Below are 27,352 nucleotides of genomic sequence, written 5' to 3'. Positions count from 1 at the left end.
TACAAGAAACAAATTAAAAAGACAAACAAACAATAAGTCTCAGTGACACAGTAATACTAACACAGTTTAATCCTTCATAAGTGGAGAACAATGCATACACAGTTCATCATCACAACTCTAACCCTATAACAATAAAAAAAACTTGAAAAATAACTCAAAACGCAAAATTCACAATTACAATAACCCTAACAAATATTGAGATGAAACAAGAACTCTATCTACAACCCCGCGCAAGCGCGGAGGCAGTGACCCTAGTTCTCTAAAATGACTTATATTAAAAAACGGATGGAGTAATAATTTACATATATTTTAGTCACTTTCTTAATATGTTTGAAAAATATCAAAGTGACATTTATTCAGATTGAAACTCAAATTCTTTCGAATATTATACTATCAAATATACCTCTATTGATTTCGCACTTATACAATTTACTTCAAACTTCAAAGCATCATAAATGAAAAAAAAAAGATTAATTACATGATAACGGCCAATGGGAACGTAAAATCTATAGAAATGAACTCAATCGTCACTAACCAAGAACGGTTACAAGTATGAAAAGACCTTTTCGGCTAAGTATAACGAGCAATTAAAGAGAATTTATTTGGAAACTTCTCAAACACGCTTTACTAATAATCCCTATCGCTCCTCTCCCTATATAAACAGGTCTATTTCACGACTAAACTCCACACCTACAACAGTCATGGAAGAATCACACAGTTCAGACTTGATTTCTAAAAGACAGCGTCTCGATTCTTACATAGCCGGAGATATCACAAACCCTAAAGGCGAGGGTTCTTCTAAGCTCGTCCAGTTTGCTGACAATGTCGTCTACAGATTGTACTTCAAAGGATTGGTGAGTGACGAGGTGGTGGCGGCTGAGAGTGGAGAAAGGACCGTGACGGCTGGATTCGGAGTTGCGATTTGCGACGTGGCGGATAACTTGTTGTATGAGATGAAGGAGTCACTGAGTGACGGCGGCGAGGTTAAGCGCAGAGGAGTGGAGATTAGGGCATTGATTCATGGCTTAAGTGAAGCCTTCAACATGGGGATCAGACATGTCAGGATTCATTGCGATGATTATCCCATTTTTCAATTTGTAAGTGTTTATATATTCTTTTGTTATAGTTTTGATTAGTTTATTCTTATTCGGCATGTTACAACTAGTCTCTAGAACATTACAAGACATTATTAGAAGAGTTTTGTGATTGGTCTCGTGTTCGGTTTGACGCAAATGAATCTGATTTTTCAATGTAGATAAATGGTGGAGACAAGCCTAAACAGAACGAAATGCGTCAGCTAGTGAACGAAGTTTGTCGCTTGAAAGAAAAAATGGACTCTTGTGAACCTCTTATGGTTGCACGGAACGATGTGAAGTTCGCTTTCAAGCTGGCTAGAGAGGCAATAGTTTCTCAAAGCAGCAGCAGCTTGGATATGAAGGCAGCACAGGGAAAAACATGTGCCATCTGTCTCGAAGAAACCGATGCTGGGAGGATGTTCTCGACTGAACAATGCCATCACCGCCATTGCTTTTCTTGTGTGAAACAGTATGTGGAAGTGAAGCTGCTTAGCGGAATCGTGCCCACGTGCCTTGGTGAAGGATGCAAGTTAGAGCTCACTCTTGAAAGCTGCAGCAAGATTTTGACGCCTAGGGTGACTGAGATGTGGAAACGGAAGATGAAAGAGGATTCGATCCCCGCTGCTGAGAGAATCTACTGCCCGTATCCAAACTGTGCAATGTTGATGTCCAAATCTGATCTTTCGAGCGATGCTCACCAATCGAAAGTTCAAGAATGTGTCAAATGCCGTGGACACTTTTGTATTGATTGCAATGTACCATCGCATACCGATATGTCGTGTGATGAGTACAAGAAACTGCACCCTGACTTGATGAGCTCAAGTCTCTGGCAAACGACAATAAGTGGCGTCAATGTGTCAAGTGTAGGCACATGATTGAACTTTCTCATGGTTGCAACCACATGACTTGCAGGTATATATATATTCAAATCAAGTGCCATTTTAAAAACTTGAATTTTGTTTCCCAAAAAATGTAGTTTTTCTTTTTCAATTTCAGTGAATTTTTTAACAGATTTTACTTTCATGTATAAAAAATTATATTATATAATGGCATTGTACTTTGTGTAGATGTGGATATGATGAGTTCTGCTACCAATGTGGGGTAGAATGGAAGAAGAACCAAAATTCGTGCCCCTCGGGTTGTCTACTTACTGGCCATGGTGATTATGATGATGAAGATGAAGATGATGGTGACTCTGAACATTCTTGTGAAGAGGATATGTGTGAATGCTATTATGATGATGATGGTGTTCGTTGGCGCGACTGGTTAGACTTTGTGGATCATCAACCTCCTATGTAAGTAAGTTTTTACTCTTTTTTTTTAAGTCCTTTGTTTCGCCAATGCACTAAATTTGGGTTTTTTTGCAGCTATGACATGTCGCCGCTTCCTCCGGGTGCGGTGCATGAGTATGAAGCTTTTAACATTGAAGAAGGCAATGATGATGAATATGACGATTACGACAACTACGGTGGCCTAACGGAATCTGACCATGACGGAGGGTTTAATGAGGACGTCTACAGGGAATATTATTCTCTCTAATCTATCTTTTTTTTTATCAAAAGAGAGATTAGAGTTGTTTTGGAATACTTTTCCATATTTTCTTTGTCTCTTCCTTTGTTATGTTTAAATTAAAAATTAATTTAAGACAGTGTTTAAGTAACATTCTGCAAAAAAAAAAAAAGCTTTGCGCTTTGGGTTGTTAATTTCTTTTCCTTTTTCCATTGAATGTTTTGTTTTTGAAATTTTCATTGAAAGTAAGATGTATCCTTTGTTCGGAAATTTGCTAGGGGTTGTTTATCGTTTGGATTGGGCCTAGCGAATTGTGATGCGAAGATGAATAAATAAGATCGGAACCAAGCGCTTGTGGTCGAGTGGCGCGAGGCGAATTCGTTGGTCCTAAGGGCCGCGGGTTCGATCCTCCCCCTCAGATATGCCCAAGTGTTTGGCCAGGCAATTGGGTATCTAATTCCCATAGTAACAAATGGGCTGCCTCGCGCCGAGGGGTTAGTCCCCTGGGGGTTGAGATCCCTCCAGGTTAATCAAAAAATAAAAAAAAATAAAAAAAAATAAGATCGGAAGACGTATATCACTCCCGATCCAGTTGTTGGCTAAACAAGATATGTTATTGTTCGAACGATCCAGTTGTTGGCTAAACAAGATACGTTATTGTTCGAACACCAATCAGATTTAAATTGATGAAAATAAATGTTTATATATTAGCAACGGGAAGGTTTCAGAGAATATGAGTTACAATCTAACCGAAAGTAACTAAGGATGATAACATAAACCTGGCCGAAGATTAGGTTTAAACCTCGAGGTCGAAGTGTTTTGGTGTGTGTGTGAACAGTGTCGGCCCTGGGCAGAAGCAGCGGATGCATAGACTTCCGGTCCGGTTCATAATAAGTAAAAGTTCGGCCGTGTTTGCCAAAAAGCTTTGGTAGCAGAGTTAGTAAACTGTAATATTGGGGATGATTGGTAAGTGACATGATTTTTATTTTTTGGTTTTAGAATAACAGCTGTAGATTTTATTGATGTAGCTGTAAATTAATTATTTCCAGAGCACTAAATATAAAGCTCTAGAAATTTTGATTTCCAAAGCTATTTTGTTTCCTATTTTAGTTTTTATGGTTGTAATTTTAATTTTTTTCTTAAAGCATGATTGTAAACTAAAATGGATGTAGAAAAAAAAATAAACTATGGAAAGCACTCACAGCACTTAGCAATCACCCCCATTATACTCCCTGTTCAAAAATGCAGCCGCCTAGGCGTTGTTCGGAGGTTGACCGCGGTGAATATGCCCAAATCGGTATATCTAGACGTTGATCCACGTTGACTCGCGTAAGACCGTCTAATTCTCGCGTTGACCACCTAACTCCCGCATAATTTCTGCCTAGACCGCCTAAGTTTTTTTTTTTTTTTTTCGTCCGTGTAAAGTTGAAACACGGCTGATTATTTTTACTCATTATTGACAGATTTTGTGTAATTATTCATTACTAAATAATTAGAATTAGCTATCAAACCCAAAACAAACACATAATTACTTCATTTAAGAATTTTTTTTGTACCAAACACACCATAATCTAGATGTTCGACAAATCAAAAAGAGGCTGTTTAAAATTATATATAAAATTATATAATTATGTCTAAGAACATGTGTCATCATGTTTAAAAATAGCTAAATATATTAAATTGTATTTAAAACTAGGCCCCGCGTAATCCTCAGTACTCCCTGATTTTTCGGTAACTCGCTAGGCCCGGGGTTGCCGCCCGACTAGCGCCTAGCGTAGTTCTGAACATGGATTATACTTAGGAGTGGGCACTTTACCAGATATCTGAAGCCGCACCCGAATCCGATCCAAAAAACCTGAACCGAAATACCGAATTAGCAAAATATTCGAACGGATATTGAATTAGGAGAGATTGGATATTCGAACCCAATGGATAACTGAACATATGTATAATTAACCTTATATTTCTAGTTTACATCTCTCATTTTATATAAAACATTTATATTGATAATACACATATTTTAAGTTCATATGATATACATACAATTAAAGAGAAAATAATTTGCTACTCATTTAAAATGCATGTCAAGCTTTTTATTTTAAGAATTAACAAAAAATTACATCTAAAATTTAAAAACAACAACCAAATTAATGTCTTTTTAGTTTCAAAATATTATGTCCAAATCTATTAACCATTCAATCTATTAAAATAAAAAAAATTAGTTAAGTAAAAGTTATATTTTAAATATAAAAAATTTGAGAAATTATTTTTTTTTTCAAAATTTAAATATCCGAACCCGATCTGAAATAACCGAATCCGAACTAAAAATATCCGTACCCGACCCGAAGTACAGAAATACCCGAACGGGTTCTACACCTCTATACCAAAATACTCGAAAATCTGAAATAACTGACCCGAACCCGAAAGTCCGCCCCTAATTATAGTTATCAATGTTGAGACATTCAGATAGATAATAATTTGTTTGTGTGTGTTTTATTTTAATTAACAGGTCCATAATTATAATTTGCATTTGCAAGCCCACATTTTCTACGGACTGGTACTGTGTGAACGTCTCTATCTTTTCCTTTTTATACTTGTTTCTCTCCATCTGTTCCAAGAAAAAAATCGAGTGTAATTCCCGTCGTGATCCCAGGAATTTCGGAACAGTTTTCTGAGTTCCAGGATTTCCGGGATTCTGGGCGAATATGTCATTGACTCTTTCATGATGCCATCGCATCCCCTCGCATTCGTACTTCGATTCTACTCGAGCTCCGGAGACCATCTTAGCCGAAGTCGCGTGCTTCTTTCCCGACCTCTAATCTCAATGCTTAGTGCTCAAGGCTTTGGATTGAATCTACTCTGTCCTCACAGATCATATCGAGATTAGGACCCAACAGTCTTGAACGTCATTGAACTTTGATCTCCATTTTTTTTGAACAACGAACTTTGATTGTCCACACTTTAATATTCAGTCGATGAAATGAAAGTCAATACTTCTGCTTCTAGGAAATAAAGTCAAAAAGAAAAATATATTTTCTGTTTTTAGCTACATTTTAAAAAGCTAGACATAATTCTCCAATTCGAAAAATAACCTGTCAATCAGGCAAATACTAACATTTTTACCTTCCGACAAGCACACAGCTCCCGACAGTACCGATAAAAAAAGAAATCGCATATCTCTCTCGACATCAACAGCTCTGTTATATCCACGTCATCACGAACTCCGAGTCTAGTCTTAAATTCACCTCTTTCTCTCTCTTCAGACACCACCACCTTTGTCGAATCTCACACCGCCAAATTTCGTCTTCTTCCTCTTCTTTCAGAAATCTAAAGATCCCGTGAACCAAATAATCAAATCTCCAAACAATCCGACACCGTTTCCGATATCATCTTCCTCGGTAGATCTAGCGAAGAAAATCTCCCAACGGCAATTTCCGGAAATAGCTTTACAAAATAAAACTCGATACAAAGAAAAAAAACAATTTCATTTATTCAAATATTTTTTCCCGTTAAAATTCAAAAAAAAAAACGTTATGCAGATTTTGGGAGAGATGGCGCCGAGTATTCGAAAAGCGATCGGAGCGGTTAAGGACCAGACGAGCATCGGGATCGCGAAAGTATCGAGCAACACGGCTCCAGACCTCGAAGTAGCCATCGTGAAAGCCACTAGCCACGAAGACGATCCCGCCAGCGAGAAGCACATCCGCCAGATCCTAAACCTGACTTCCCTCTCCCGCGGCTACGTCCTCCCCTGCGTAGCCTCCGTTTCGCGGCGTTTGGGGAAAACGCGCGACTGGATCGTCGCTCTCAAGGCCCTGACGCTGGTCCACCGCCTCCTCGTCGAAGGAGTCCCTCTTTTCCAGGAAGAGATTCTCCTCCACTCCACGAGACGACGACGAGGAGTCACCACCAGGATGCTCAACATGTCCCATTTCCGCGACGAGGCGCATTCGAGCTCGTGGGACCATTCGGCTTTCGTTAGGACTTATGCTTGTTATTTGGATCAGATGCTCGAGTTAGCTTTGTTCGAGAGGAAGAGTGGAAGTAGTAGCAATCATAGCAATGGTAGAGGAAGAGACGACTTTCGATCTCCTCCTCAGAGATCTTATGATTACGAGAACGGTGTGTCTAGGAGAACTCGGTCTTACGGAGATGTGACTGAGATGAGAAGAAGAGACGAGAAGAAAGCTGCTACACCGTTACCTGAAATGCCCCCGGAGAGGATTTTCGGGAAGATGGGACATCTACAGAGGCTGCTGGACCGGTTCTTGAACTTGAGACCAACCGGTTTAGCTAAGAACAGCAGGATGGTGTTGATCGCGTTGTACCCCGTTGTGAGGGAGAGTTTTAGGCTCTATGCTGATATCTGCGAGGTGTTAGCTGTGTTGCTCGATAAGTTTTTCGATATGGAGTATACGGATTGCGTCAAGGCCTTTGATGCTTACGCTAGTGCGGCTAAACAGATTGACGAGCTTATCGCTTTTTATGATTGGTGTAAGGAAACGGGCGTGGGGAGATCTTCAGAGTATCCGGAAGTTCAGAGGATTACGAGTAAGTTGTTGGAGACGTTGGAAGAGTTTGTGAGAGATAGGGCGAAGAGAGGGAAGAGTCCTGAGAGGAAAGAGATCGAAGCTCCTCCTCCTCAGCCGGTAGCTCAAGAAGAGGAGCTTGAGCCTGATATGAATGAGATCAAAGCGCTTCCTCCTCCTGAGAGTTACACTCCTCCTCCTCCTCCTGAGCCTGAGCCGGTGAAACCGCAATACACGGATGATTTAGTTAACCTAAAGGAAGATGATGTCACCGGTGATGACCAAGGAAACAAGTTTGCGCTTGCTCTATTCGCCGGTCCACCGGGAAGTCAATGGGAAGCTTTCCCTTCGGATGGAGTGACTTCAGCTTGGCAGAATCCTACGGCTGAGCCAGGGAAAGCGGATTGGGAACTGGCGTTGGTTGAGACAGCTAGCAACTTAGAGAAACAGACAGCCGCTTTGGGCGGTGGGTTTGATTCGTTGCTGCTCAACGGAATGTACGATCAAGGAGTGGTTAGACAACACGTGAGCACTTCTCAGTTAACCGGTGGAAGCGCGAGCAGCGTGGCTTTACCTTTACCGGGTAAAACCAACACTCGAGTACTGGCCTTACCTGCACCAGATGGGACCGTGGAGAAAGTGAACCAAGACCCGTTCGCGGCTTCGCTAACCATTCCACCTCCTTCTTACGTGCAAATGGCTGAGATGAAGAAGAAGCAGTATCTGTTGAGTCAAGAGCAGCAGCTTTGGCAGCAATACCAGCGTGAAGGGATGAGAGGTCAAGCTAGTTTGGCGAAGATGAACATGGGACCGGTTCCTAATGGAATGCCACCTGTTCACGGAATGGGACCGCCGCCAACGGGATATTACTACAACAATCATTACTGATGATTCATTCTTTTTTGTTATTTTGATCTCTCACAGAGCATGATTATCGGTAAAAACTTTTATGCTGTTCTTAAATTTTTTTTTTTTTTCTTTTTTGTTTTCTGATTTAAAAAAAAATTAAAAATGAACCAATCGCGAACCGCCACGTGTCTGTGGGGTCCGCAAACAGTACAGCAAACCCCTGTGAAACGTTTCTTATTTGGCGACATTGAAGCACGGTTTTTGCAACAAGATGGTGGAGCTCACGCGTACGAACCCTCGTCCCACCACCGATAATCATGATCTCGGTGTCATATATGTGTAGATGACTTGTCTTTCACCTTCGATCTTTTGTGTTTTTTTATAGTTGTATTGTACACTGTATTAATAAGCTTGATTCCATCTTGTATTAACACATTTTGATATCGTATTTGATGTTTTTCACTTGTCAAAGAACATTTTTGTTGGTTTGAGAGGAGTTACAGTTTGACTTGCAAAACACTAGGACTTGTTCATGTCTTGGGTTGTGTGTTGTCCTAACTCTTTTGAAGTCTGAGGCCATTGGTTCAAATTTTTGTAATTGTTAGGTGAAATAGATTTGTTGCTTTCTTATGAATTACGAGATGCATATGGAAGTCTCTGTTAGACCAAAAAGTAGGTGACCCAATGAGGTTATTATATATTGACAGCTAGGATGTGACCCTTTTGTATCAACGATCAGTCGTTTAAATTATGGGTAAAGCTAAGCTGGAGTCTCTTCATGCCCAACTCACGTCAGGGTGTCTATATAACCAGGTCACTTTTCTGGATAAATGAATATCACCGCCCGACAATCATGTGGTACGTACTATATAATAATGTTTGACTAATTTGGGGAAGGATTGGGCTCTTTCAGTTGTCCATCTTGTTTATGAACATCAGAATTTGATTGAAATAAAAAATTTTGTCTTGTAAACTAAATTTTTATTTACAATCAAAATGCCAAAAGCCAGAAAATATAATGCCAAAATTATAACATCATTCTGAAATAACTGACCCGAACCCGAAAGTCCGCCCCTAATTATAGTTATCAATGTTGAGACATTCAGATAGATAATAATTTGTTTGTGTGTGTTTTATTTTAATTAACAGGTCCATAATTATAATTTGCATTTGCAAGCCCACATTTTCTACGGACTGGTACTGTGTGAACGTCTCTATCTTTTCCTTTTTATACTTGTTTCTCTCCATCTGTTCCAAGAAAAAAATCGAGTGTAATTCCCGTCGTGATCCCAGGAATTTCGGAACAGTTTTCTGAGTTCCAGGATTTCCGGGATTCTGGGCGAATATGTCATTGACTCTTTCATGATGCCATCGCATCCCCTCGCATTCGTACTTCGATTCTACTCGAGCTCCGGAGACCATCTTAGCCGAAGTCGCGTGCTTCTTTCCCGACCTCTAATCTCAATGCTTAGTGCTCAAGGCTTTGGATTGAATCTACTCTGTCCTCACAGATCATATCGAGATTAGGACCCAACAGTCTTGAACGTCATTGAACTTTGATCTCCATTTTTTTTGAACAACGAACTTTGATTGTCCACACTTTAATATTCAGTCGATGAAATGAAAGTCAATACTTCTGCTTCTAGGAAATAAAGTCAAAAAGAAAAATATATTTTCTGTTTTTAGCTACATTTTAAAAAGCTAGACATAATTCTCCAATTCGAAAAATAACCTGTCAATCAGGCAAATACTAACATTTTTACCTTCCGACAAGCACACAGCTCCCGACAGTACCGATAAAAAAAGAAATCGCATATCTCTCTCGACATCAACAGCTCTGTTATATCCACGTCATCACGAACTCCGAGTCTAGTCTTAAATTCACCTCTTTCTCTCTCTTCAGACACCACCACCTTTGTCGAATCTCACACCGCCAAATTTCGTCTTCTTCCTCTTCTTTCAGAAATCTAAAGATCCCGTGAACCAAATAATCAAATCTCCAAACAATCCGACACCGTTTCCGATATCATCTTCCTCGGTAGATCTAGCGAAGAAAATCTCCCAACGGCAATTTCCGGAAATAGCTTTACAAAATAAAACTCGATACAAAGAAAAAAAACAATTTCATTTATTCAAATATTTTTTCCCGTTAAAATTCAAAAAAAAAAACGTTATGCAGATTTTGGGAGAGATGGCGCCGAGTATTCGAAAAGCGATCGGAGCGGTTAAGGACCAGACGAGCATCGGGATCGCGAAAGTATCGAGCAACACGGCTCCAGACCTCGAAGTAGCCATCGTGAAAGCCACTAGCCACGAAGACGATCCCGCCAGCGAGAAGCACATCCGCCAGATCCTAAACCTGACTTCCCTCTCCCGCGGCTACGTCCTCCCCTGCGTAGCCTCCGTTTCGCGGCGTTTGGGGAAAACGCGCGACTGGATCGTCGCTCTCAAGGCCCTGACGCTGGTCCACCGCCTCCTCGTCGAAGGAGTCCCTCTTTTCCAGGAAGAGATTCTCCTCCACTCCACGAGACGACGACGAGGAGTCACCACCAGGATGCTCAACATGTCCCATTTCCGCGACGAGGCGCATTCGAGCTCGTGGGACCATTCGGCTTTCGTTAGGACTTATGCTTGTTATTTGGATCAGATGCTCGAGTTAGCTTTGTTCGAGAGGAAGAGTGGAAGTAGTAGCAATCATAGCAATGGTAGAGGAAGAGACGACTTTCGATCTCCTCCTCAGAGATCTTATGATTACGAGAACGGTGTGTCTAGGAGAACTCGGTCTTACGGAGATGTGACTGAGATGAGAAGAAGAGACGAGAAGAAAGCTGCTACACCGTTACCTGAAATGCCCCCGGAGAGGATTTTCGGGAAGATGGGACATCTACAGAGGCTGCTGGACCGGTTCTTGAACTTGAGACCAACCGGTTTAGCTAAGAACAGCAGGATGGTGTTGATCGCGTTGTACCCCGTTGTGAGGGAGAGTTTTAGGCTCTATGCTGATATCTGCGAGGTGTTAGCTGTGTTGCTCGATAAGTTTTTCGATATGGAGTATACGGATTGCGTCAAGGCCTTTGATGCTTACGCTAGTGCGGCTAAACAGATTGACGAGCTTATCGCTTTTTATGATTGGTGTAAGGAAACGGGCGTGGGGAGATCTTCAGAGTATCCGGAAGTTCAGAGGATTACGAGTAAGTTGTTGGAGACGTTGGAAGAGTTTGTGAGAGATAGGGCGAAGAGAGGGAAGAGTCCTGAGAGGAAAGAGATCGAAGCTCCTCCTCCTCAGCCGGTAGCTCAAGAAGAGGAGCTTGAGCCTGATATGAATGAGATCAAAGCGCTTCCTCCTCCTGAGAGTTACACTCCTCCTCCTCCTCCTGAGCCTGAGCCGGTGAAACCGCAATACACGGATGATTTAGTTAACCTAAAGGAAGATGATGTCACCGGTGATGACCAAGGAAACAAGTTTGCGCTTGCTCTATTCGCCGGTCCACCGGGAAGTCAATGGGAAGCTTTCCCTTCGGATGGAGTGACTTCAGCTTGGCAGAATCCTACGGCTGAGCCAGGGAAAGCGGATTGGGAACTGGCGTTGGTTGAGACAGCTAGCAACTTAGAGAAACAGACAGCCGCTTTGGGCGGTGGGTTTGATTCGTTGCTGCTCAACGGAATGTACGATCAAGGAGTGGTTAGACAACACGTGAGCACTTCTCAGTTAACCGGTGGAAGCGCGAGCAGCGTGGCTTTACCTTTACCGGGTAAAACCAACACTCGAGTACTGGCCTTACCTGCACCAGATGGGACCGTGGAGAAAGTGAACCAAGACCCGTTCGCGGCTTCGCTAACCATTCCACCTCCTTCTTACGTGCAAATGGCTGAGATGAAGAAGAAGCAGTATCTGTTGAGTCAAGAGCAGCAGCTTTGGCAGCAATACCAGCGTGAAGGGATGAGAGGTCAAGCTAGTTTGGCGAAGATGAACATGGGACCGGTTCCTAATGGAATGCCACCTGTTCACGGAATGGGACCGCCGCCAACGGGATATTACTACAACAATCATTACTGATGATTCATTCTTTTTTGTTATTTTGATCTCTCACAGAGCATGATTATCGGTAAAAACTTTTATGCTGTTCTTAAATTTTTTTTTTTTTTCTTTTTTGTTTTCTGATTTAAAAAAAAATTAAAAATGAACCAATCGCGAACCGCCACGTGTCTGTGGGGTCCGCAAACAGTACAGCAAACCCCTGTGAAACGTTTCTTATTTGGCGACATTGAAGCACGGTTTTTGCAACAAGATGGTGGAGCTCACGCGTACGAACCCTCGTCCCACCACCGATAATCATGATCTCGGTGTCATATATGTGTAGATGACTTGTCTTTCACCTTCGATCTTTTGTGTTTTTTTATAGTTGTATTGTACACTGTATTAATAAGCTTGATTCCATCTTGTATTAACACATTTTGATATCGTATTTGATGTTTTTCACTTGTCAAAGAACATTTTTGTTGGTTTGAGAGGAGTTACAGTTTGACTTGCAAAACACTAGGACTTGTTCATGTCTTGGGTTGTGTGTTGTCCTAACTCTTTTGAAGTCTGAGGCCATTGGTTCAAATTTTTGTAATTGTTAGGTGAAATAGATTTGTTGCTTTCTTATGAATTACGAGATGCATATGGAAGTCTCTGTTAGACCAAAAAGTAGGTGACCCAATGAGGTTATTATATATTGACAGCTAGGATGTGACCCTTTTGTATCAACGATCAGTCGTTTAAATTATGGGTAAAGCTAAGCTGGAGTCTCTTCATGCCCAACTCACGTCAGGGTGTCTATATAACCAGGTCACTTTTCTGGATAAATGAATATCACCGCCCGACAATCATGTGGTACGTACTATATAATAATGTTTGACTAATTTGGGGAAGGATTGGGCTCTTTCAGTTGTCCATCTTGTTTATGAACATCAGAATTTGATTGAAATAAAAAATTTTGTCTTGTAAACTAAATTTTTATTTACAATCAAAATGCCAAAAGCCAGAAAATATAATGCCAAAATTATAACATCATTCTATGCAGAGTCGGGCCTCATATGTTTGGGCCCAAAAGCTAGAAATTTTTTTGCTCTATTGTTTTATAAAAACGTGAACGCTTCCAACACTGCCTATGCCTATGATGAAGTAGTGATTGTGGCTGCAAATAGAGTAGCAACCGAGATCGCTGTTAGTGTCACTAAAGATGGAAGAGTTCAACCTTATGTAGCTCGTGGAGGTACAAGTGAATATGTAAGTTCCTACGGTGTTCTGATATAGTTCATGATGTACTACAAAACGGGTGTTAAGACGTTGAGTTGTGAAGATGCTTACAAGGAAGTTTCCTTACATGGATTGCGTGTGTAAGTGGAGCTTGGAAAAAGAAGAAAAATATCTTGTTGAAGACAAATGACGTTTTCCATTAAACTAAGTAGTTTTACTTGGAGAATAAATGTTACTTAGAAAAAATAAAAAGTTTCTTTATATGTAAATGGAAGTTCATTAAAGTGAATTGAATGAATTTGGAAAGCAAATTAAATGTTTATTATATAAGAGACATGCCTTATGAAAAGACTAGCACCAGAGACCTAGAAAATAAAGAGAGAGAGAGGTTTTATTTATTGATTGTATTGTTTGGTGTCGTAGTACATTCTGAAGCAGTTCGTGATGGAATCCGATGTGGACTTAGTTTGGTGACGTTGGTGTTGACGTAGTGTATGACGGAGTGTTCCGTTGTACTTGGTGTTGTGAAGTTGGTGTTGACGTGTGGCGGAGTTCTCTATTGTGTTGTGGTGATCAAGATGTGTGTTGGTGTTGACGTGCTCGTTGGTATCCTTGGCGTGCGTTGGGTGTTAACGTACTCGGTGACGTACTTGGTGAAGTACATGGTGACGTAGTTTCAGAGACTTGGAGGTTGAAGCCTAACCTCAGAGGGAGTTTAGCACATGCGGTTTCATTGAAGAGGTCTGTGAAGATTGCAGCTGTAGAAGACAGTGAGCTCCGGTGAGCCGGATGGGATTTATGCATGCGTGCTTGATTCATAATCTTTGTAGATTGCTTACTTAGAAAAGAGTGGTAAACACTAGTGTGTGTGTGTGTTGTACCATATAGAAATTGTAGGTTGCTTCTTGTTCTAAGTCAATGAAATCTGGACGAGGTCCCGGGAATGTAGGAAACGAACCCCGTTAACAAACTATGTATGTCATTTACTTTTTGCTCTAGTTATTTCTGACTCATCCGCACTTACACCAAGTTGGCTTACTGATATCATTCGTGCTGATGCCGTCTCCTCTCCATCTACGTACTCAAGATGAGCCTGCAATGGCTTCACCTAATGGAGTATGAAGCCATTAATATCTTCAAGAACTCTTTTCTTTTTGTAGGGTTTTTTCTTTGGTTTAAGCACCTATTGATGTATGTCTTTTATCTTTGCTTGTCTTCTCTTTGTTTTCCTAAAAGCATTAAGTTTTGGAGATCAAAATTTTGAAAATTATTTCAGTGACAAAAAAAAGTGAAAATAATAAAAACTAAGTTTTGGAGATTTAAACCCAGCTTATTAGATGATCTATATTATATATTTACGAGTATTTACGAGTTAAGCTACATAATACATATGTTACATTGGTCTCCAAAAATATTTAGGGTTAACCAGCCTGAAGCACATATTACATCATAGCTTCTATTCAGGACCGGCCCTGATTCATAGTCCGTTGAGACATTTTATGTTAGCTAAAAAGATATACATATTGATAAATCTACAACGTTTAGTATAAAAGGATGAGGAAGCCAGAAAAACAAAATTAGTGACGTAGATATAATAAGCTGTTTGGCCAAAAACTCTAGTTTCACAACTAGAGCAGGAGTTCCGCCACCCACATATATGGGTCATAAAGAACTGAAATGCTCCTGTTTGTCTCGAATACAACATCGAGAGGAGCCATCTCCATGCACTGACTTGAGCCAATGTTTTGTGTAGATCCAAACCCTTAGTAGGCTTTAGCTGAAGTTTGTCAAATTTTCTTGTTACAACTAGAGCCAGAGTTCATGATGCAGCTCGAACTAGAACCTGAGCTTTAACCATAGCCGGACCTTTGAGCTAGAATTGTTATGATATCTTAGAAGTTAATTGACGGCGTGCCAATGCACACTTTGTAGGTTGATACATGAATTGATATAGTTTGTTAACAGCAAGAGATATCTAGTTGAAAGAGATATTGAAAGCTTCCTACTATTTTCTATACTGATGTGGCCATCAAATTAGAAGTTGAACCAGAGGTCGACCATACACACCACTCAACCAACCAAAAAACCAGCCATGACATATATGCATTAAAAATACCATATCTTATCAACCATGAATGATTTTACCATGAACCCATTTTTCGTGGATTCTACACTCTACAATAAGAGCTTCAACACTTCCATCTGAATATAATTAAGAACATAAAACCTAAGCTACACTTTGTTTTACTTTTCTCTGTTCTACCTTACAATACTCCAAGCAAGACAAAAAGTAAAAACCTTGTTTGGATTCTAGTACCAACACCAACAGACAAATGGAAACTTCTTATTGTTTTTTCCCCAACACAGTGCCTTAAGCTGAGAGTTATAACGAACCATATGTACAAAATACTCTCTCTAATCTCACAATCCTAACAATTCTACACTACTCAAAAAGTCAGAACAACAAATCTCTAATCAACAGTCAGTATATGATGCAAATCAATCTGAAGTTTCTCATGAAGAAGAGACACATCAACATTCCCTTTCTCCTCTTTTGCCGCCAACTCCGCCACCGGAATCGCCGCAAGAAACCTCTTTATATACTCTCTGCAACACTCTTTACCTTTACAAACCAATTTCTCCGAGGATGCCTCTTTCTCATACATCAAACTCGAATCATCAAACTTGAGAATGTACGCTTGCTTGCAACCTTCGAACAGTCTCTCCCCTAACGAATCAATCACACAATACCCATCTATATCTCCTTTCACCACAAAGAAATGATCGTTCCAGCTCATAATATAAACCCTAGACTCCACAATCTCCGACGCAGCCCTTACCTCTTTCTCCACTTCGTCCCAGATCTGATCAAACGACATTAAACCCTCCAGCGAAGCGAACCTCTCCGGGCTGAAAAACCCAGTAAACGATTTATCGGTGCAAACCCTGACCGGCCGTAGCTTGGCGGATACGATCGTCTCCAGATCGAAATGTCTGTCCGGGAACAGCGTCAGGTAAGACTCTTCGTCGGAGAGGGATTGCCATAAGGAAGATCCTTGCGTGATCAGCGAATCGAATTCCGTTTCCGAGGGATTGATTAGCCGAGGGTTCGCTTGGAACCAATGGGCCACCACCACCGCAACCGCCGCGCAGGCTGCTTCTCCGCCGGCTTGTTCGCTTCTCTGATCAATCGACGCCGTGTAGACTTCCGATCTCAGCTTCGATTTTCCGTCGCGGCTCGCTAGATCCTTCGCCACCCATCTGTTCGGCTCGATCGATAACTCCGTCGCCGGCTTTTCTGATTCCGTCGCCGACGGTGTCTTTGTTGTACTTTCCTCCTCCTCTCTCTGCAAAAAAAAAAAACCGGTTCCGGTTAGAATAGAAATTAAAATTTGGTTTTTGAAATTTGCTAAACCGAATGATTACCGGTTCTCTTCTCCAGGTCATGGAAAAGCTTAACCGTCGTCTCTTCCACCAGTTAAACCCGGCTTTATGACCCGGTTCAGACTGGTTCTCCGGGCTTGAATTCGACCCCGTTCCTAGAATTGGGCTGACTCCGCCGGAATTAGAAGCGGTGGCCGGTGAGGAAGAGGAATCGAAATCCATTCCGCCGCGACGACTTGGCATATTCGTCGTAATCGCTGAGTCAACCGTTACCGGACCGAGTTGGGTAAAGTCGTCCGGTTCGTTTCTTACTTCAGAAAAAGTCACGTTGACCTGATTTAAATAAACAACCGCGTGTTTTAATTAATTAAGGATTAGGATTACCTTACTATTTTATTTCGGACTCCTTTGAATAAAAAGGAATTGACTAATTAAATGTAAGCTTTCCCTGATGTTTCCGTGAGTAATATATTATATCCAATGAGGAAAAAAAAACCATTCAAACTGGTAATGGCTTTTGATTAATTTTAAAATGTGATTAAAATTTTAATTGACCAGCGTACCACAAGGGTTGCTTCCTTCCAAAGTAAACCCTTTGACCTAATCGGAAGCTTTCTCTCCACCGCTGATTCAAGTTTCGTAGCCAACTCCGCCAAATCCAACGACGCTTTTCCGACGATAGCCTTTTTGTTTTTTGCGTCTATAGTCTCCCCCTAATAACCCCAAAGATTAGACCATGTTAATTGAATGTAAACGTAATTAGATTGATTATGCTCAAAGATAATTAAGAAAACTCACGTAAAAGACAGTGAAGGAAAGGTTCCACGGGCCAACAATGCAACAAACCCGTTCGAACTCATCCTCCCATTCCACATGGCTTGCGCCCAAAGCAATCGGTTTAGAGGTCGTGTGGTTGACGGGTCGGTTTGACCGATAGAAAGGGACGAGCCCCAATCCGAAACCAGAGACCGGTCCTTTCCATTTCAACTCCACCATCGCAAAAACATTCTTTGCTGCCGTTTCGCCTCCGAGAACAACCGGTAAACCGTGGAGCCTAACCGGCTTCACCGATACGTGAAGCTTTCTCACTTTCTTGGCCATTGATGATTTCAGAATCTGTTCCTCTTCTTTGCAGGTTTTCTCTTTATTTGGGGGTTCTCCTTTTGTGGTTTTTCGTTTTTCGTTTTTGTTTGATCGAATCTCCTTTTTGTTTATTTCAGGTATTGATAAATGTGTGAAGCAGGCGTTATTTCTTGTTTTATATACTAATATACAGAATTGTGTTTACGTGTATGTAGAGGCGTATGTATTCTAAAATAAGGCATACGAAACGTAGAGAATATTGAAAAGGTATAAAAGACAGCAAAGAGAGAAATCCTCCATGAAAAAAGAAAACAATTTAAAAAAAAAAAAAAAAGAAGCCTAGAAAAGCGACTTGGTCGTATATATGCGGCAAACGGAGCAAACCCGCGTTTGGAAGAAATGAGAACGAAGGAACAACAACCATCACGTGTGACTTATCATATCTTCTTAAGCTGACGTGGGTGTATCTAATTGGATTGCTGACTTACGTACCTTGGTTTAGTTTAATACTACAACAGAAACTTGGTCTCCTCAATACAACCTTTTGCAAGAGAACTTAGATTCGGACTGGTCCATCTATTCCTTCTATCATTTATAACTTTTCTTCGAATCGTTGAATGAAATTGTTAATCATTTAACTAAAATTTTCAGAAACATATATTTCCACCTAACTATTTAACTTTAGTATTTTATTGTTGTAATCAAGAAATACAAGATTTATTTTTACGCGTTCCCATTATGAAAGTATTGGACATAGGTCACTGAAATATCCGGCCCAAAAATCTTTGAATAGCACTGTAGCATATCGGTTTGTAGTATATTTAAAAGAATCGATTTGACTATCTATGTTATTAAACTATATTTATCATTTCGATTATGCATCCAAACAAAAACTTTGAATTAAATGTGCTTAGATAGAATAGTGGAAAAGTTATCTACCGAGAAATCATTCACGTATCATGTGAGTGAGATCAAAAAATAAATAAATGTCATGTGGCGATTGCAAAGTCAATAAACAAGATTTTCAAGCTGCCGAATAAATTAATATAACGCTCGTTGTATAGAATGTAGCATACATGTAGAGTGAGTAAGAGTGGGAGGCGGCACGGTCAAACGTTACAAGTGGTATTAGAACCAAATCTAGACGAATGTGGATCTTGCGTGAGCTCACAATAACATGAGTAACGATTTTGGAGAGCAGAGATGACATTGCTTTATGAGAGGGGTAAATTATAACATCCCGATTGTTTTACTTAAATAAGAACATTATACTTATTAATAGGGTTTTTTGTTTGTCATCTCGTGTTAATAAAGTCTAAAGACAATAGGTTAAATATATAAAGAGACCAAAGAGACCAGAATAGACAAAATCCATGAAAATGGAGACAAAAGATGCAAACGATGCAAAATATACAAAGGGCCCAAAAATTGAAGATTTGATACAAATAGTCATGACCACAGTTTGATTCAAATCTATTTGATTCTTGCTTAGAATTTCTAACGGTTTTTCCAAAATTTCCAACTCGAGGTGTTTCAGAAGACTCCCGATACGGTCAAAGTCTGTGAATAAGAAACGCAACTTAGAGCATAATTATTGAGGGTTCTTAAAATGAGGTTCTTAGCGGAATATAAGAACTCGTCTCTTAACTTTTAACTAAAAAAATTAAGAAGCGGTTCTTAAAACTCTTATTTAAGAACCGACTTTTATCTTTTTTAGTTAAAAGTTAAGAGAGAGACGGATTCTTATATTCCGTTAAAAACCTCACCATAAGAACTCCTCGATAAGCATGCTCTTACAATGATTCTTTGTCTACACTTTAGACAGCTGCTCACGTAAAAAACCCCTCACGTGCCTTTTGAGTTTCAATTAAGTTTTCTTAGCTTGAACCTCTGAATGGATTGGATTAGAGTGTTTGTTTGCCACGCCTACGCTCACGTCACGCTTCTATCTTCAAGTGAAGAATCAGAGAACTTCACCTCAAAACCCTCTACCATAATCTTTGGAATCGAACATTCCATTGTTACTTGTGCCATCACTGCAAACTCGGCTTCTTGGAGCTTTCAGTAGTAAAATCAATGCTTCATTGTATTTACCACTTGTGAATGTTTTTGTCAAGATCTCTGCCTGATGTCTCTGATAGAGCAACAACATGTAATCCCATCTCACAAAATTTCCTCTAGATGTTATGAAGTCTCATGCATATCTCAGTACTCACTTGACAGCTTCTTGTTTATCAATGGTTCTCAGTAGGCCTGGGACTTTTATCCGAGATCCGATTCCGGATCCGGACAATAAAATGTTGGATCCGTCAAAGCCGGATATCCGGATCCGTAAGTTTTATTAATAAATATTTCAAAAATAGTAATATCTATATATAAAAATTAATTTTATTTAATATATTTTCATTTTTATAATAGTATATATAAATTTTATGTAAAATTTGTAATATTATACATAGAAATAATTAAAGACATTATATATATTTTTATTTTTAAGTTATTGTTAATATTTTATATATATATATATTAATTATTTTTTATTTATTTTAAGGATCCAAATCCGGATCAGCATATCCGTCGGATATTACAATTTTTAGAAGGATATCCGACACCCGGATATCCGAAAATCCCGGATCCGGATAAAGATAATAAAATTATAGATCCACCGGATAAGGATCTGGATACCTTAAAATTACCCGGATACCCAATCCGTCCCCGGCCTATCAGAGCTTCTTTTTCTATTTTTGTAGCTACCTTATAATACTCATACATATATATAAACACACACAGAAAGTAAAAAACCGCCAGTATGTTTCATAAGACCATAAAATCAAATATTTAATATCATTAAAGCATTAATGAAAGATTAAAGTAAATGTCATAAAGAAAAACATGTCTCGTTGGATGAATGAAGGTTCAACAGAAGGACAAATAGATCATTTGGCAATTTCCGAATTTTTGCTAACTTTAATCCTCCAGAGAAAATTTCCCAGGTTGAGCGAACTTCTTTTCGAGTTGCTCCACTTTGTTGAATCTAAAACCTCTGATTCTTATTTCCTCTGGAACCGACGTGTCCTTGTAGTCTACGGTTTCCATGGTCCAACCATTGTTCTTGATCGAACCTCCAAGTTTTACCTGTTTTTTCACATGATGCCATAAGTCTCTTTACATGATCCTATAACCAAAGAGATGACAACGGGACTTTTAACATACCTCTGCATCATCAATGGAATCTACAATAAGTGCACCGTCCAAGGAGAGATTATCAATAAACACATTACGACCCGTAATAGCCATTGTGGATCTCTGAGAGATGTCGCAGTTCCCACTGACTTTTGTTTTGATGTCAGAGAAGATCATTCCCCATTTGGGTTTCCATGTGATACGAGACCATACTTCAACTTCTTGGCCGTTCAAGACTTGCTTCACAGGCTCTTCGACTTTGACACCAGCCTAGGGAGTTAGTAAAACCCAAAAAAAAATAAAGATGCTTTAGGGACTATAAAGTAAACCGTCATGGAGAAGACTACTTAAGCAATTTTTGGCTCAAAATCAAGTCTCTCCAGAGGCATATGTAAAAACACTTAATTTACCTTTTGAAGAATACGGCTGTTAGCACGATAAATAGCCATTTCTCCAGAAGTTGCACTGTGGTATGGGTTTCCTTTTGGTACCTTCATTCATATTTAGCAGAGAAAATGAGTTTAAGAAGTTGATCTCAAGAAAGTTTTAAGAAATGAGCTTCATTAATCATTTAACCTTAGCAGCATCCTCGGGGTTATTCTTAACGGGTGCATAAGCAAGCCATATATCCATCACCTACAAGAGGGAAACATTGTCACAACAAGCATATGCATAATTAAAAGTACTTGTTTTACTCCAGAGTAGTAGCAATTACCGTGAATCCAACCCTTGCTGTTGGAGGCAATGTCTTTGGATAATCTTGCATCATACACTCTAGACGAGTTGAAGACTTAAATGACGTTTTGGTACTATCCTTGTATCTAATTACAGAATCCAGAAAAAAATAGATGTCAAAGCCTAGAATCTAAGTTTCTGCTAATAATCCAACAACAACAAGAGAAGAGGAGTTACTTTGGATTAACAAACTCCTTAATGGCCCCTCCAGTTTTTTGCAACTCTTCTTTGTATGAACCAAGTTCAAGAATTAACTGCATATTAAAAAACATCATATACAAAACATCAAGAAACTTGAAAAGCTTCCTAATCAAAGCTAAAGTATAGGCTCATGAACTCACTTGATTAATATTTCCAGGGAAAGGGGAATAGCCTGTCTCACAATTAACATCCCCATCAGGGAATCCAGATGCCCTAAGTAGAGGATCAAGTTGGTTGTACTCCACATTGATCACCATAGCTCTGCCTGGAAATCATTTGAATCAGTACTCCCAATTATCAAAATAAAAATGTATAGACTGAATATTTGATATTCAGTATAGTTTTTTACCATCAGCATGGGTAAGTTTAGTGATTCCTCCAATAGCTTCTTTCGCCTTGCGGGGAACAGCCAGAGAGTTAACATGATATTGTTTGGTAGCACTCACACCCAAAGAAGCTGGAATTGCCTGTACCCAATAATTATAAATTTCCCAATCAGAATTATATTTGAATACTTAAGAATTACCACACAAGAGTTAGGTAGCTGCTACTAACATTGAAGAGAAGTCCGTTTGTATCTTGGAAAAACAAAACCCATTTTAGACCAGCATCAAGCCTGAAATTGCAAAAAAACAAAACAGGATAAAATTTGTAGGCAGCAAAGTAATTATTGTTATATATACGAGAGGAAATATTTGATAGAAGAAATACCATTTATCAAGAAGACCACTTGAATAAAGAAGTGAATGTACATCGCCATGACCATGGGGTTTTGTCTGTGGATAGACAAGAATTCGAGAGTTTAACTTGCAAATATTGTGGTAGATTTGGGAAACATTAACAACAAACATATAGTGATATGGTACCTGGATCTTGTATTTGTTGTTAGAGTCTAACGCAAGTCTAGCATCATTGTCATCAAGACATGCAACTTTTTCCTACAAAAATAAATAAATAGCATTTTCAAAGACATTTTTACGTTTTTTAAAAAAATATTTTCAAGGATCTTAGTAGTTGACCATTTACCTGCTTTAAGAGATGTACTTGTGTAGATTTCATCCCAAAATAAGAGTTTAACTCTAACAGATTTTGTGTGCGTGAATGCGTATCATCAGATGTCATGATAATGAAAGGAATATCCGTCTGATTTCCATCTGCCATGCGAAAGGAACAAGTACGATTAGAGAGATGAGAGATATGTATACAAACTGTAACTTATTTTGTCACTTATGTTCGAGGAAATTGGGTACGCATAACGTGCTAATATTGTGTCAAAGAAAGTAATAGAAACATACCAGAAGCGACCTTGTGGCTAGCTTCTTGGAGAGCCAAAATGGATTCAATGTAGTGCTGCAAAAAGCAGGTCCCTGTAGTTGTCTCCCTTGGAAGTGCCACCTAACAAAATGGATGATTCATAATTGGAATCAAGTATGTCTAGAGGTATATCTTAAAGCGTCAAGTACACCTTTATGTTCCTCAATGTTTTATGCCACGTTGCAATATTGATGGAAAGCATGCCATATAATACGAGAGCTCAAAAGGGATGGATCATTGAACAAGAAGTAGAATTACTTAAGTCAGTGAAACCTTGTTCCATATATTTACCTTGATTCCATTGTAACCAAGACGCTCACCAAGCCCACCAGCAACAAGAACAAAAGCAGCTTTCCTAGCTTCGACAACACCTCTTTTCTCCATTTCGATGAAGTTCTCATCACCAAAAGTAAGATTTTCACCTGAAGGAACCTGCAAGAACCCTTTTTGTCAAAAAAAAAAAAAAAAAACACTAGACACCACACAAGAATAACACTGTTTGTAGTAGAAATTAAAAGATTTGTGACTTACAGAAGGAGAGAAACCATCGTATGGGTTCTTCCCAAGCTTTGAATCAGCGAGAAGCTCTTTAGCAGTCTTAATGTATGCTGCTAACCCCCCTGGATAGCTTGAATTCAAGCGAGCAATCTAAAAAATACAATTATTTCAAAAAGAATATAAAGTTTTTGGTTGTAATCAATTTTAATTAACAAAGATTAATAAAAACAGAAACAAAAACCTGATCGAAGAATCCTAGTTTCTCATTGTCACAGACGCCTGGCTCAGACCAATGCAGGAAGAGGTGACTCTGACCATTCTCCAACAGGATCTTGGCCAATTCGATCTGCAAACCGAACCAGATCAGCAGCATAAGAATCACAATGGAATAATAACAAGTGGCAACACAGAACATATCAACACAAACCTGATCAGGAGACAAGATCCCGAGGTTACTCTGGAGAGCCGGAGCGGATGAGAAGAGATCGGAGACGCTCGAATCCACCGTAGAAGAAGAAGCCATGAGAAGACAAGAACAAAGGAACCGAGGATGTTTCCTGTCGTCGTTTAAGAAAAAATAAATAAAATATTAATTCTCTTTTAAAGGTTAAATAAGGGGTATATTCGATTGCTATATTTGATTCCTATCATAATTAAAAGAATCTACTCAAATATAGAACAATATACACACTCTGTTGTGTCAGCAGAATATATATATGCTTTACCGGTTCTATTAACATTCAGATCGAAACTAGGATTAATCCGAATTCAAAGCGGCGATGATTCAATTAGAGAATAAATCGAAAGGACAATTAAATTCACATCTTACATACAAATCCAAAATCTCTATTCATAATGTTTTTTTTTTGAGATCCAAACTCACCCAGAAAGAGATTCGGTAGGAAGTAAAGATACGATTGAGGAAAGGAACCTCTAACCAGACATGGAGATTGCGATCTAGAGAGAGAGAGGAAGAAAACGCAAGACGCTTGCTGTTGTAACTTAAAACCTGCGTTCAGTTTTTTTTTTCTTTCTCCACCAACTTTATGTTTTATCTATTCTTATTTTTATCTAATTTTTAACCTTATTTATTAAATTTTGACCTTATTATTTAATTTTACCCTTGCTATTATAATTCATAGTCTTATTTATTTAATTTAAGTTTAACCTTGTCAATTTAGTTTTAAAAGTTTATTGAATTTCTCAGTTTTAAACATTTTATAACCTTTATTTTTTTTAAACAGTTTGTTTTTTAGATTTTACTTTCGTTTTTTCAATTTCATGCGAGGTTCATAAGCTTCATAAAAACACCTCACTGGTGAATGCGGTTGCGCCTGCCGAGTAAACATTGTGAATATGCATGGGACTGCCACACTGGCCGGTGTGTTCGTACAATCAACCTCCAGGCGTAAACAGAGCCGTTCATCAGTAAAGGCCCACGGGTTTTCCTTGGCTTGCCAAATGCTGCAAAAGTTAGTTTAAGAACTCTCTTAAACCGTATATGTTTGCAATTATGACAGTCGTCTATACTCTTGAGTGGAATTTGTTGTGTTGGTTTTGACTCTGGAGTCTGGTCTCATAGATTTTGTTTATATACAACTTTGCAGGCTTTTAATGTTCAAATCAGTAAAGATTTGCATCTTAACGGAGTGGTTGGTCAGGTCTTTGCTATGACTGTTGGCAATGGCATGCTTTTTGCTGGTACAAGTGTAAGTATTTTAGCTTCTTCTCGCTTTGAATTTGTGTTAGTTCTTTGCTTCCTTGTTGGTTCTAAAGTAAGTTACTTTTGTGCAGTTTGGTAGCTTATTTGTCTAGAAAGTAACTGACACCGAGCCTGATCTTTTCACATATCTGGAGGGATGTCAAAGTGGTGAAGTCACATGCTTTATTGTTGGAGGTCAGCAACTATATATACAATGGGTCTGTTGATAAAACAATAAAGAGGTGTGGTATCTCGGTACACTGGAATGTACAATGACTCTGAGGCAACATACGGCACGGTCACCTACCTCCTATGTCGGGATCAGTCTCTCTTATCGTCATCGTTGGATGGAACCATCAAGGTCTTGGCTTATTCTGAAAATGGCAGTATTGTTATTGAATTGAATATCCCACAATCTACAGCAAGACTTCATTAAATCCATGAGAGGATGGAACCAGACTGACGACTAGCCTTGTAGAGGTGGACGAGGGATTGAGGATTAGCAAAGTAGAGATAAGAGAAGCTGAAATCCTTGGATACAAGATCTTTAAACGGAAGGGATAGAGAGTTGTGGCTCAGTGGGGAGGAGAGAGGAAGAGGTGGGGTTGATGCCGAGAAAAGAGTGGTGGCTGGGTGAGGAGGAGTGAGGAGGAGGTGATGTGGAGAAGAGAGTGGTGGCTGGGTGAGGAGGAACAGCTCAACGAGAGCACACTAGTACAAGCAAATCTCGACTCTTATGTGTTTATACATGTATTCAAAATGTATTAATTTATTTATTTTCAAATTTCTTCAAATAACATCTATTCTACAAGAACTATTTTAAGTAAAACTAAATGTCAAGTCTTCTCAATTTTTTATCAAAAGTTTTTTAACTAAGTATGGTTTACAGTTTATTTGATATAGTTTTTACAAATTGTTAACTGAATAACATGGAATTGTAAGTGAGTTTTAATGACTTTGCACAAATCTCATATTGAATAACACTTGATTTGGGAAGAGATTTTTTAATCAATGATTCAATAACTTGATATTTTAACAAAATCCTAAAATCTCCTACAACCCTTGATTCAATACACCCTTTGAGTCTCATTAAAAGTTTAAGATCATCTTTAATGTATTTTGTTATTTTTCTTATAAATTATAGGAATTCTATAATAGAAATGAGATTTTTACTCCAGTGTATTTATCTTTACTAATAATTTTCAAATATATAGTGAAATATAGATGAATGATATTATTCGTATATAAATATAAGAAAAATTAATGATCTCTATTATACATAAAGAAATATAAAAGTGGATTGAAGATGTTTTAAAGTGCACATTAGATTGTGATCCACTCTCCAAAGCGCGAGTTATTTTTGTTTAATAATTTTTAACATATCTATTGGTTCGTAATGGGAATGATTAATCTTTTTGTTCAACAAGTATCGTACTTTATAAATATTGTACATATTAGATTAAATAACCCGCAAATTATGTGATCAAATGTTTTTGGTTCATAGGGAAAATAATCTTAAAATCGAGCCGGTAATATGGTGGAATAGTGTTATTAATGTTGTTAGGGATTTTTGGTACATGCAAATTGGTGGATTCAAATACTAATGGTTAATCGTGAACATAAAGTTGTTAGAGGTTTCTGTCTTATTTGTGTTCATAAGAGAAATCAAAATCGACTCTACTACAATCTTAGGCCGTCAACGCTTTTCCGAGATCGGCTCCGATAGCTTCAGTAGCATCGGAGCTGGTCTCCCCTCCTTCCTTCTCTGTTTTTCTTTGTTGTTAGATGTGAATCATTTAGTTTCTTCTCTTGATCGTTTTGTTGATGTTATGGGATTAGGAGAGATTCAAAGTCTCAGATCTGGTCGTCTCCTATCTTTCACTGATGTTGGAGCTCCGGATCTTTCAATCAACAGTGGGGTTTTGTCCTTTTTCTCTGATTTCGTGTGATTCAAGTAGAGATGGTGTTTCTATTATGTTGCTCTATCGGTTTGGTTTTGTTCGCTGGTTCGTCATGTTGGTTGTTATAGGGTTTTTTCGGTTTGTTT

At 39.0% G+C, this 27,352-nt stretch overlaps 4 protein-coding genes and 1 pseudogene across 4 annotated transcripts; 3 read left to right on the top strand and 2 right to left on the bottom strand.

Moving 5' to 3' along the window:
* The first annotated feature begins 701 nt into the window (after nucleotides 1-701).
* On the top strand, nucleotides 702-2,598 carry LOC106309250 (annotated as a pseudogene).
* A 3,177-nt stretch (nucleotides 2,599-5,775) lies between these two features.
* On the top strand, nucleotides 5,776-8,002 carry LOC106309249 (putative clathrin assembly protein At2g25430). Its single transcript, XM_013746299.1, has one exon. The coding sequence runs from the start codon at nucleotides 6,119-6,121 to the stop codon at nucleotides 8,000-8,002; it is 1,884 nt and encodes a 627-aa protein (XP_013601753.1). The 5' UTR covers nucleotides 5,776-6,118.
* A 1,791-nt stretch (nucleotides 8,003-9,793) lies between these two features.
* LOC106309248 (putative clathrin assembly protein At2g25430) lies at nucleotides 9,794-12,020 on the top strand. Its single transcript, XM_013746297.1, has one exon. The coding sequence runs from the start codon at nucleotides 10,137-10,139 to the stop codon at nucleotides 12,018-12,020; it is 1,884 nt and encodes a 627-aa protein (XP_013601751.1). The 5' UTR covers nucleotides 9,794-10,136.
* Nucleotides 12,021-15,441: 3,421 nt separating this feature from the next.
* On the bottom strand, nucleotides 15,442-17,942 carry LOC106308315. The gene is made up of 4 exons (XM_013745468.1): nucleotides 17,388-17,942; nucleotides 17,153-17,302; nucleotides 16,632-16,922; nucleotides 15,442-16,552 (listed from the first exon to the last, which is right to left on the bottom strand). Exons 1-4 carry the CDS (start codon nucleotides 17,688-17,690, stop codon nucleotides 15,677-15,679), a joined length of 1,620 nt encoding a protein of 539 aa, XP_013600922.1. The 5' UTR covers nucleotides 17,691-17,942; the 3' UTR covers nucleotides 15,442-15,676.
* Nucleotides 17,943-20,466: 2,524 nt separating this feature from the next.
* On the bottom strand, nucleotides 20,467-24,622 carry LOC106307311 (UDP-sugar pyrophosphorylase). Its single transcript, XM_013744233.1, has 18 exons — nucleotides 24,487-24,622; nucleotides 24,031-24,160; nucleotides 23,845-23,949; nucleotides 23,637-23,753; nucleotides 23,397-23,537; nucleotides 23,087-23,186; nucleotides 22,818-22,945; nucleotides 22,658-22,729; nucleotides 22,503-22,567; nucleotides 22,347-22,407; nucleotides 22,141-22,258; nucleotides 21,932-22,056; nucleotides 21,768-21,844; nucleotides 21,571-21,676; nucleotides 21,432-21,491; nucleotides 21,266-21,346; nucleotides 20,886-21,125; nucleotides 20,467-20,807 (listed from the first exon to the last, which is right to left on the bottom strand). The coding sequence occupies exons 2-18, from the start codon at nucleotides 24,124-24,126 to the stop codon at nucleotides 20,640-20,642; spliced, it is 1,860 nt and encodes a 619-aa protein (XP_013599687.1). The 5' UTR covers nucleotides 24,127-24,160; nucleotides 24,487-24,622; the 3' UTR covers nucleotides 20,467-20,639.
* Between the last annotated feature and the right edge of the window lie 2,730 nt (nucleotides 24,623-27,352).

This window comes from Brassica oleracea, chromosome C8 (assembly GCF_000695525.1).
Source record: "Brassica oleracea var. oleracea cultivar TO1000 chromosome C8, BOL, whole genome shotgun sequence".
NCBI lineage: Eukaryota > Viridiplantae > Streptophyta > Magnoliopsida > Brassicales > Brassicaceae > Brassica > Brassica oleracea.
The sequence above is the reverse complement of the archived record's forward strand: the minus strand, read 5'-3'. Positions and strand labels throughout refer to the sequence as shown.

What these genes read in the sequence shown, in the direction of transcription:
- LOC106309248 (XM_013746297.1), top strand. Translation starts at nt 10,137, where the DNA reads ATGCAGATTTTGGGAGAGATGGCGCCGAGTATTCGAAAAGCGATCGGA.
- LOC106308315 (XM_013745468.1), bottom strand. Translation starts at nt 17,690, where the DNA reads ATGGCCAAGAAAGTGAGAAAGCTTCACGTATCGGTGAAGCCGGTTAGG. An exon ending in TTTCCTTCACTGTCTTTTAC is followed by an intron (nt 17,303 to 17,387) that starts GTGAGTTTTCTT and finishes TGGGGTTATTAG; the next exon opens with GGGGAGACTATAGACGCAAA. An exon ending in TGACCTGGAGAAGAGAACCG is followed by an intron (nt 16,553 to 16,631) that starts GTAATCATTCGG and finishes TTTTTTTTGCAG; the next exon opens with AGAGAGGAGGAGGAAAGTAC.
- LOC106307311 (XM_013744233.1), bottom strand. Translation starts at nt 24,126, where the DNA reads ATGGCTTCTTCTTCTACGGTGGATTCGAGCGTCTCCGATCTCTTCTCA. An exon ending in AAGTACATCTCTTAAAGCAG is followed by an intron (nt 22,730 to 22,817) that starts GTAAATGGTCAA and finishes TTATTTTTGTAG; the next exon opens with GAAAAAGTTGCATGTCTTGA. An exon ending in TAAACTTACCCATGCTGATG is followed by an intron (nt 22,057 to 22,140) that starts GTAAAAAACTAT and finishes AATGATTTCCAG; the next exon opens with GCAGAGCTATGGTGATCAAT.
- LOC106309249 (XM_013746299.1), top strand. Translation starts at nt 6,119, where the DNA reads ATGCAGATTTTGGGAGAGATGGCGCCGAGTATTCGAAAAGCGATCGGA.